Genomic DNA, 12,105 nt, shown 5'->3' with positions numbered 1-12,105 from the left:
ACCAGTGATCAATGATGAAGATCAGTGTGTGCAGTGTTATAGGTCCCTATGGGACCTATAACACTGCAAAAAAAAAGTGAAAAAAAGTGAATAAAGATCATTTAACTCCTCCCCTATTAAAAGTTTGAATCACCCCCCTTTTCCAATAAAAAAAAAACACAGTGTAAATAAAAATAAAAACAAACATATATGGTATCACCGCGTGCGGAAATGTCCGAATTATAAAAATATATCATTAATTAAACCGCTCGGTCAATGGCGTACGCGCAAAAAAATTCCAAAGTCCAAAATAGTGCATTTTTGGTCACTTTTTATATCATTTAAAAATGAATAAAAAGCGATCAATAAGTCCTATCAATGCAAAAATGGTACCGTAAAAAACTTCAGATCACGGCGCAAAAAATGAGCCCTCATACCGCCCCATACACGGAAAATAAAAAAGTTATAGGGGTCAGAAGATGACAATTTTAATTGTATTAATTTTCCTGCATGTAGTTATGATTTTTTCCAGAAGTCCGACAAAATCAAACCTATATAAGTAGGGTATCATTTTAATCGTATGGACCTACAGAATAATGATAAGGTGTCATTTTTACCGAAAAATTTACTACGTAGAAACGGAAGCCCCCAAAAGTTACAAAATGGCGTTTTGTTTTTTTCAATTTTGTCGCACAATGATTTTTTTCCGTTTCACCGTAGATTTTTGTGCAAAATGACTCACGTCATTACAAAGTAGAATTGGTGGCGCAAAAAATAAGCCATCATATGGATTTTTAGGTGCAAAATTGAAAGGGTTATGATTTTTTAAAGGCAAGGAGCAAAAAACGAAAATGCAAAAACGGAAAAACCCCCGGTCCTTAAGGGGGTAAAGAAGTATCCCAGTATACATTTTTTAGATATATATTGCTGGGCCTGGGGTAAAAAAAAAAAGGGCATACTTACATATGCTGGTCCTCCATAGTTTCCATTGTGTCTCTTCGTCCTGCTTCTGAGATGGGTTGTTAGAGCAAGTCCTGCCCACTCAGGTATTCAGTGGCCAAGACGGTGGCTAGTGATTGGCTGAATGGGCAGGTCCTGCTCTGACATCTCATCTCGGAAGCAGGAAGAGTAGACGAGCAGCTGTGGACTGGAAGGAGACACAATGGCAACTATGTAGCCAGTGTTTTATATATATTAATGGACATGGGATAGAAAAAGAAAAAAGAAGAAAAAAAAAAAACATACAGTCATGGCCGTAAATGTTGGCACCATTGAAATGTTTCTAGAAAATGAAGCATTTCTCACAGAAAAGGATTGCAGTAACACATGTTTTGCTGTACACATGTTTATTCCCTTTGTGTGTATTCCACAATTTCGAAAGGGTGCCAATAATTTTGTCCAGCCCATTTTTGGAGTTTGATGTGACACAGGGGTGTGGAAATAAAAAAAAAATAACTACTTGACCAAGGGACTAAAGCGGAACACAATCTACTTGTCCCTCAAGAAAATCCACTTGTCCTGGTAGATGAAATAATTTCAACCAAAATAGTACGATCCCCCCCACTAGACCACCAGGGATGGATATAAGATTCCTTTAGACACTGCTGACAACTTTGACAGCGGTGATCTATTGGTATCATTAGCCGGCCACGGTGATCGCAGCATGCCAGGATATTGGCGGCGGGAAAGCTGTTGCCAGCTCCTTGTACACCCGAAGCAAGCCCCCCCCCCATCTGACCCCCTATAACTCCAATTTTTCCATATACAGGGATGTACGAGGGTAATCTTGGTAATCTTATGTGCCGTGATCTGTAGTTTTTATCGGAACCATTTACTATCGGAACTTTTATTCGGAAAGGGGCTTATTCACAGATATACGCACTTCTTAAAATATTTGAATCAATATTTTTCAGTCAGTGCTGTTTTACGGGGCGGGGGGGCGGGTGTTCTGCTTCTCCAGTTTGTGTCAGAAAATGCTGGAAGTTGCATTTAGTTACTAGATAACTACAACACCCAGCATGCCCTGATGCAGCCTATGGCTCTGCAGCTGACCCCAACCAAAACTACAACTCCCAGCATGTTACACTTTATAGTTCTACAGTTTAGGTTATGGTGCAACATGCTGGAAGTTGTAGTTTTGGTTCGGGGCATGTTTGCGTGCATCCGTGGGGCTCTTGGTCGTCGGGCGAGTATGAAGGGGGTGGGATTCTGGGGGTGCAATTTAGTGTGGGTGGCCAGAAACCACTGAAAATAAATTTAAAAAAAATTAGCACAACTGGCAGCAGCACTTGTCAATCCGCCCCTGTACAAAACCTACATGCATACACATATCAAACATACACACATACCGGCCACTGCCCCCATATTATACATTACATACATACATCATACATACAGACACATCATACATACACCCGCCACTGCCCCCCATCATACATTACATATACACATCATACATTACATACACACATCACACACAGACAGATATCATACACACATCACACAGACAGACATCATACACACATCACACATACACTCAAACCATACATATACACACATCATACATACACCCGCCACTGCCCCCCATCATACATTACATATACACATACACATCATACATTACATACACACATCACACACAGACAGATATCATACACACATCACACAGACAGACATCATACACACATCACACATACACTCAAACCATACATATACACACATCATACATACACCCGCCACTGCCCCCCATCATACATTACATATACACATACACATTATACATTACATACACACATCACACACAGACAGATATCATACACACATCACACAGACAGACATCATACACACATCACACATACACTCAAACCATACATATACACACATCATACATACACCCGCCACTGCCCCCCATCATACATTACATATACACATACACATTATACATTACATACACACATCACACACAGACAGATATCATACACACATCACACAGACAGACATCATACATACATCACACATACACTCAAACCATACATATACACACATCATACATACACCCGCCGCTGCCCCCCATCATACATTACATACACATATCATATATACACAGACATCATACACACATCATATATACACACAGACATCATACACATCACACACATATATACACAGACATCATACACATCACACAGATATACACAGACATACACATATACACAGACATCATACACATACACACATCACACACATATACTCAGATATCATACACACATCACACACATTCAGACATCATACACATACACACATCACACACATATACACAGACATCATACACATACACACATCACACACATACACACAGACATACACATACACACATATACACAGACATCATACACACATCACACATACACTCAAACCATACATATACACCATACATATACACACATCATACATACACCCGCCGCTGCCCCCATCATACATTACATAAACATATCATATATACACAGACATCATACACACATCATATATACACACAGACATCATACACATACACACATCACACACATATATACACAGACATCATACACATCACACACATACACATCATACACATACACACATATACACAGACATACACACATCACACACAGACATCATACACACATCATATATACACAGACATCATACACACATCATCATATATACACAGACATCATACACACATCATATATATACACAGACATCATACACATACACACATCACACACATATACACAGACATCATACACATACACACATCACACACATATACACAGACATCATACACATACACACATCACACACAGACATCATACACAGACATCATACACATCATATATACACAGACATCATACACACATCATCGTATATACACAGACATCATACACATACACACATCATATACACACATCACACATACACTCACACCATACATATGCACACATCATACATACACCCGCCGCTGATACACCCCCCCCCCTAATTATACATTACATACATATACAACCACCCTTCCCACCGCCTGCATACTCGGCCTCCTCACCTGAGCTTCACACCCCCCCGCACTACATTACACAAGAAGCAGGGGGAGAGCGAGGACGTACACAGCTCGGTACACAGCTCCCTTCCCCACACACAGCCCCATCCCCCTCCCCCTGCTCTGTCTCCACAGGACCTCATCTACCACGGAGAGGCTGCAAGTTTGCATGGGGAAAACACAGAGCGGGGGGGGAAGAGGACGTCCGTGCAGAGCTCCTTCACCTCCATAATGACTGCTATGTGTGAGGAGGACAGACTGCACTGCACGGGGAGGATTTCTGTGTGTGAAGGAGGACAGACTTGGGCACGGGGTGGGTTCTCTTAGCAGCGGACCCTGGCTACTTAAATCAGCTGGGGGCCGCCGCCGCCCCCTCCATACACCCTGAGCGCCGGTGTGAGGTGCAGACTTGCATCGGCTCCTGCACCTCACACCGGCATTAAAGAAAAATAAGGGGGAAGTCGGTCTGTCCCTGCTCGCCCGATACAGGGCTAAATCTATGAAAAATTCTCCTGCCTGGCGCCCAAAACTACTTGTCCCGGGTGTCGGGCGATAGGATTTCCACATCCCTGTGACATTATGTCCAATTTGCTTTTTTTCCTCCCTTTCTGGTTTAGTTCCAATACACACAAAGGGAATACACATGTGTATAGCAAAACGTGTTACTGCAATCATTTTCTGTGAGAAATACTTAATTTTCTTGAAAAATTTCAGGGGTGCCAACATTTACGGCCATGACTGTATATCTTTTTTTTTTGTTTTCTATCCCATGTCCATTAATATATATAAAACACTGGCCCAGATTTATCAATGTGTCTGATTTTTGCCTCAAATAGATGGCAACCAATTACAGCTCATCTATCTGCAGCACACATTTTTATCTCCGACAGAATTATATATCTGGGTTAGTTGTATGTACACCCAGTCTTGGGTCTGTATAAGGCTAAGTTTCCACTTGGTTTTATTTTTGCCGTTTTGCCCAAAAAAACAGCCCCCATGGCATTTTTTCATGGAAAAAATGCTGCAGACAGATGTTAGCTGTAAATCAATGAAAAAACTAAGATTTTTTTTTCCACTTTGCATTTTTTCAGTTTGGTGTTTTTTAATCCTTTTGGCGGTTTTCACTCTTTTTTGGTGTTTTTCAGCTCCTTGGCGGGTTTGCAAAGTCGCAGCATGTTGAGCCTATGGCATTTTTTTCCCTGAAAAAATGCCAAGAAAACTGCCATGTGGGTTTTAACTTTGGTGTTTTTGCAGGCGTTTTTTATTCTTTTTTGGACTTTAGTGATCCAAAAAAGTGATGGAAATACCTTTTTTAATAAAATTTAGTAGAGTACCATTAAAAAAATAATAATAAAAAAAAGATACAGTAGTGATGGAAAAAATTGTATTTTTTATTTATCGAAATGTATCTTTTTTATAACAAAATTTGTATTAATTTTTTAACAGGGATCAATTTATAGGTGCAGACAGGGCACTAAAAATATAGCCGACAATAATAAAAATTTAGTGTGTGTGTGTGTGTGTTTTTGACTTTTAATATTTTTTATTTTTAGGTAGTACTACTACTCCCAGCATGGAACACACTGTTCCATGATGGGAGTAGTAGTACCTGTACTAATTGACAGATCGCCTCGGGTTGGTTGCGATCCTTCTGTATAATGTATAAATGCGACCAGCCGCTCTTCTATGGTCCCCTGCACTGACGTATATATACACATATTCATATTTCCCGCAGGGAGCTGTGATTGGCCAGATGGTTCCAGCCAATCACAACTCTCTGTGGGAAATATGAATATGTGTATATATACGTCAGTGCAGGGGACCATAGAAGAGCAGCCGGCCGCATCTATAAATGATACAGGAGGATCACAGCGGGTGTCAGGAGTGACATCCGCTGTGATCTTTCCTTAACTGCAGGTACTACAGCTCCCAACATGCACACTCGGCTTCATGCTGGGAGCTGTAGTACCTGCATTAATAGACAGATCGCAACAGGTGTCAGAAGTTACACTCGCTGCGATCTGTCTATTAATGCAGGTACTACAGCTCCCAGCATGGAGCAGAGTGTGCTCCATGTTGAGAGCAGTAGTACCTGCAGTTAAGGACAAATGACAGCGCATGTCACTCCTGACACCCGCTGCAACCATCATATCTATTGCAGAGATGGAGCAGCTTTCTACTGCGCTCCGCATCTCTTCTCTGTACTCCGGCCAGTGATATGAATATAACATCACTCATTCACATTTCCCCCTGACAGCGGTGATTGGCTGCAACCATCCGGCCAATCCCCACTCTGGGCGGAAAATATGAATGAGTGATGTTCCATTCACATCACTGGCCGGAGTACAGAGAAGAGATGCGAGCGCTTTATGGAGCTGCTCCGAATCTCTGCTATATTATGGCCGATCGCATTGGGAGTCATGACTGACACCCGGGGCGATATGTCTATTAGTACAAGTACTACTCCCATCATGGAACAGTCTGTTCCATGCTGGGAGTAGTAGTACTACCTAAAAAATGTAAAAAATAGAGAAAAAATTAAGTGAAACACACACACACACTTTATTAAAAATTTATAAAAATTTTGTTATAAAAAATACAAATTTCATTAAGTAAATTTTTTTCCATCACTACTACATGCTTTTTTTGGTACCCAACAAATTTTGAAAAAAACTCAAAGGGGCCAAAAATGCAATTTCCACTCAAAGGCAAAAAACACCATAAAAAAACGCCACAAAAAAAAAAAAAACAAGTCGAAACTTAGCCTAAGCCTCTGGGTTTAACTATGAATGTTCAAAGAGGCATACAGAATGTATTTTGCTCATACTATATTATTGATGTCAACTATTAGAGAATTCAGTGCGTTATACAGTGTCATATGCAGTGCATGGCTCCATGCTAATGATCTTCAGTTCAGTCTGTATGGCTCACACATGAAGGGTTTGCAGCAGAAACTGATGGCTCTGGCACGGCATAGACACATGTATGGAGCCATTATCTTTGCTCAGACCTTATAACTTTCAGTAGGTGTCCGATTATTCAATCTAAATTACAAAGGTAACAAAATACATGTCACATTTCTTCTACTGTATTATCAGGAATTACATTTTTAGGGAAAACTCTCAAAGAGTATCTGTCACTAACCTATTAGACAACTACTCATACCTCTCCTGCTTTAAAAAATAGTTTTTTGTCTGTTAAATCCATAATTTTTTCCTTGTTGCCTGCTCACTTTGTTTAAGCTCCGAGAAGGTGGAGGGGGAGTTCCTCGGCAGGCACAACATCATCTGAAACCCTGCTGGGTGTAACTTCTGCCCTCTCATCTATGCTGCACTCCACCTCAGGAGTGCACATAGATGAGGCAGCCTATGGCATGTCAGGCTGCTCCTGAATCTCCTCCTCTCTGTTTTGCATGTGCTACACAGGGAGGAGGAATTTCGGAGCTGGGACCTGCCGTGCTGCGCTGTGCTGCCTACAAGTTAACATTGGTGGGTTTTCACAAATAATATAACAACATTTTTGTTTAGTTAGGCAGGGGCCATGTAGATAAGGTGCCCTGCGTGCTGTGCACAGAGCTCGCTCTTGCCTGCTTGATTGACAGAGAGTGAGAGCTGTGCATAGCCGATGTACTGCCTGCATTTCTGGACTTTGGTCTCCTGCCAAACCCTGTGTGCATGTGGTGAGACTGAATGCGGCCTGGTCCAAAAAGGAAGACCCCTAGAGGCCACAAATGACCACATTACACCAAAATAAATTAATTTAATCCATCAGGAAGCACAGAGCCTTTAGAAAAACATATAGGGACAAATAAAAACCATCAGCAGTCAGTATACCTAAAATAAATCACGCTGCTCAGTGTTTGGAACAAACTGTTCCAAACGCTGGAGCCGGCGCCAGGAGCGTGTGACGTCATAGCCCCGCACCCTCGATGCAAGTGAATACAGCTCTGAGCAGCTGTGACTACCTGAAGATTCAGCACGCCCAGGGGACTACTTGGGAGTCATTAACATATGACACAGAACATTCTGAAGAGTGATTTTCGGCATTATGAAGGATGCAATTTAGGACATTGGGGTATGGTAGAAACACTGACTTTACCCTTTATAACAACATGTTGCTAACAGTTATCTAGGGTAAAATCTTCTTACAGGTTCCCTTTCTTATGTTTAAAAAGAATTTTAAAAACATCACCTACTCCTCTTTGCTTTTCAATGCCATAGTGCTAGTGCAAGTGTACTGAATTAAACAGACTGGCACTGTTCTGGAGGATGATTTACAGTACACTACTACAGATGGCATATGGGTGGGAGCAGGGGTTATGGATGCACTGGATTTTCAAAGTGCTATGTGATCAGAAATTAAACTGCAGCAGCACGGCAAGGAAGGGGCTACACTTAGCACTGAAATGCCGATGATAATGGCATAATAAAAGGAAGCAGGATTACATTCAGGAGGCAGCAATGTGCACATACAAAAGTAGGGACATTTCCTAGAACTTTATGGGTGGTTATAGATGAGAGAGGCTTTTTAATGCACAGTGTGGCTACTAATCACTGCCCCCAACTTCCTGTGTTATTGTTACTTGAGACAGATTGCGCCTAACAACTGTCAATGGAAAGCACACTGCAGAAAAGTAAGACATTTAGTGGCAAAGACTAGAACTGAGTAATTTTTGGTAAATTTGATTTACAAATATGTTAAAAATCAACTGCTATCAAATGGAGGAACATTGTAACAAAAGATTTAATCCAATACAAGTCTGACACAGTGCTTAAACCTGCTGAGCGGGCTGTTTTGCACATTTTCCACTAGTTCCATCGACTTTAATGGAAATTGCATGAACAATGTACCACAAAGGTAACATGTAAGATCGCATTAACATCTCTGGGAGTTACACAGACCCCTGTCGTTTGGCATGATTTTGTGCATAGATGGAAAGTTTACTGGAGTTGGCCCTGTAACATTTCTTTGTATAACTCTTTGCAGGTCCTTAATCCAGATGATCTAGAGACAATCTCACATGAAAACATGATAACTGAAGAAACAGAGATACAAGATGAGGAATTTAAAGCGACAATGGCAGCAACATCCACTGAAGCAGGTCTACCATGTGAGGACCCAACAGATAATGGTCTTCCCGGTTACACTGAGGGCAATTCTGCAGAAGAGTGTCCAACATCTGACGAAACATCTACCATGGACACTGGTTCCCTTAAAGAAACAACAGTTCATGTTACAGCAGAGGCGTTGCCTCTTCTCCGGCAAGGTCCTCTTCTTGTGGTTGAACTTCAGGATGTAGCATTGCAGCACCAATCTGATGGACAAAGGAGCATTTCTGGACAATCTGAAGGATCTGTGGAGACCGATCAGTCAGCTCAGAAATCTACAGAGAAAGGTGGTGAGAGCAGTTCAGAAGAGGTGGAAACAGAGACCCCCATAGCAGAGAGAAGAGGCGGTCTGCGCAGGAAGGCCAGGGGCTACAAAGGTCCACCCAAGAGGAGAGCCAAGTTATCAGCTTAGCTGATGGTAGTATGTAACCTACATGTTCTTCACACAATATTTGTAAAGCAGGATAAATTTAGATTTTTTTTTTTTACGTTCTATAAAAGTTGTGCAACATAGGTCACAGACATTTGTATCTGTTCACTTTTAAAAGTTTTCTGGTTCATGTTATTTTTTCGATTTGTGTTTTGTGTGTGTTTTACATGAGTCATGTTTCTTACTACTTTACACACAGTGGCACCAATGTGTCCGACTCCAACAAAAAGCACAAGTGTTAAATGATGGATGCCTGGGAAAGGGTTCGTGATACAGGAACATTTTCCAGTTTATTGACCAAGTAAAGCTACTTTTGAGTATTATTTTTCCCAGAAATTGTGTATGACTGACTTTAATACTATATCTCTGATAAATATTACCAATATATTCTGTCTTTATGAAAGGCAAGTGCTTATTTAAATTAGAGACAGGGAGAAAGTGACTCTCGGCACCAGAGTGTAGGTTGTTAGGGATAACTCTAGGAGTGGTGTAATGAGGATGTCCTAGTAGGGCTGGGACAGGGGGGTGGGGCCATTCTTCAGAAAACAAAGTCAAAATATAGTGTACGAAGAAATGAGACGAAAAAGCACTCACCCTTGGTTTGGCAAACGAGGAGGGACTTTATTAGGACATCAAAGTACAGTTACGTCACACGGGAGAAAACAAAAAGACAGTTCATTTAAATTAGTTGCCTCACCTCTATGAGGAGATACGGACATCGTAGAGGTGGTAAGAATTCAGGTCACTTCTCAAGACACCATTGTTTTTGCAAACAGTATCTCAGACTCTAGTGGACTTGGCATGACACCCACTACAAGGGAAATATTTGGTTGATCCAGTCGCTACCATTGGAGGTTGCAGCAGCTACACTTGCAGTGATCATCAGTATAAACCTTCACATAAGCCATACTTTGTGTGATTGTCTTGCAGGTATCATATACGGCCCTAAAGTTCCTCTAACTGGTCAATTATAAGTACCTGTGATTTGTCTGAAAGTCCCAATTTGACATTCTTTGCACATTGACCAAATGCAGTAGTCTGTAGTGCAGGCCTTAGGGCCCTATTACACACGGTATTAGTCTGAGTCAGTGTTTCTCAACCAGGGTGCCTCCAACTGTTGGAAAACTACAACTCCCCGCATGCCCGGACAGCCTTTGGCATGCTGGGAGTTGTAGTTTTGCAACAGCTGGAGGCACCCTGGTTGAGAAACACTGGTCTGAGTAATGAGCCCAGTGAGCAGCCGGCTAGCCCACACAACACCCTGTCGCTGAAATATTTCTCACAGAAAAGGATTGCAGTAACACATTTTGCTATACACATAATTATTCCCTTTCTGTGTATTGGAACTAAACCAAAAAAGGGAGGAAAAAAAAAGCAAATTGGACATAATGTCACACAAAACTCCAAAAATGGGCTGGACAAAATTATTATCACCCTTTCAAAATTGAGGAAAAATAAGATTGTTTCAAGCATGTGATGCTCCTTTAAACTCACCTGGGGAAAGTAAAGGCAGCGTCCAGAGGTCCTTCAGCGATGGATACGCAACATAAAATAACTCTGTAAATCCGCTCATCTGAACGTACCCTTAGGGTGCGTTTACACATGCGTATTTTCTGCTGCAGATTTTGCTAAATCTGCAGCAAAAATACAAAACATGTGAACGTACCCTTAGGGCTCGTTCACACAAGAGATTTTTGTGCGGATTTCCAACGTACCCTAAAGGGCTCGTTTACATGAGCGGATTTTTTTCAAACTCACAGCGGATCTCCCTCTGCGAGTTTGAAAAGGAGCGGGGTTTCCGTGTACTCACAGCAGATTTTCGTCAGTGGAATCTCCGAAGCAGAAAATACGCACATGTGAACATACCCTTAGGGTAGGGTCCCACCTAACTGATCCACAGCGTTTTTTGCTTCGGATCCGCCAGTGACCTGACTCATATTGTGCCTCCATCTGTTGCCCTGCTCCGAGCAGCCACATGCGCAGTTGTACTCGGTGACTCGCATGCCCCTGTGTAGATGCTTGGAGTGGCGGTGCAGACCAGGTGGCGGTGCAACAGCTGGAGGCACACTATGGGTCGGGTCACTGGTGGATCCGCATCTGTGGATCTGTTAAGTGTGACCCTACACTTAGGCTGGATTTCCAATTGGTAGTTAATTTATATTAAAAAAAAAATTGCCACTGCAAAAACCAGAAGTGAATCCATGAGGGAGAATTATAAATCCTTCCTGTAAACCTGCAAAGTGGAAACGAAGCCTAAGGGTACACTCACATGGGCGGGAACCTTGGAGTTTCTAGTGGTGGAAATTCCGCAGCATTCCCAGTTGAGGCTGCATATTTTTGGCAATGAAAAATCTGCCTGTGTGAACTTACGCTAAGGGTGCATTCACACGGGCGTATTTTGACAAAGGCCCCTAAAGTGCTGCCCTCTTTGTGCCTGCTAATAGCGGCAATCCGCCGCTACCAGAAGACACACTGCAATGTGCGAGTTACCCTGCAGTGTACTCGCACACATC

General features: G+C 41.9%; 1 protein-coding gene across 4 annotated transcripts in view; it reads left to right on the top strand.

Moving 5' to 3' along the window:
* The window catches only part of FAM169A (family with sequence similarity 169 member A), an 86,921-nt gene extending 77,194 nt beyond the window's left edge, over positions 1–9,727 (top strand). For all 4 annotated transcript variants that reach the window (XM_056540018.1, XM_056540027.1, XM_056540038.1 and 1 more), the window contains exon 13: positions 9,041–9,727. In XM_056540018.1, the coding sequence (XP_056395993.1) occupies positions 9,041–9,574 (534 nt within the window). In that variant the 3' untranslated portion in view covers positions 9,575–9,727. The remainder of the gene's footprint in view (positions 1–9,040) is intronic.
* The last annotated feature ends 2,378 nt before the right edge of the window (positions 9,728–12,105 follow it).

This window comes from Hyla sarda, chromosome 1, assembly GCF_029499605.1.
Source record: "Hyla sarda isolate aHylSar1 chromosome 1, aHylSar1.hap1, whole genome shotgun sequence".
NCBI lineage: Eukaryota > Metazoa > Chordata > Amphibia > Anura > Hylidae > Hyla > Hyla sarda.
The sequence above is the reverse complement of the archived record's forward strand: the minus strand, read 5'-3'. Positions and strand labels throughout refer to the sequence as shown.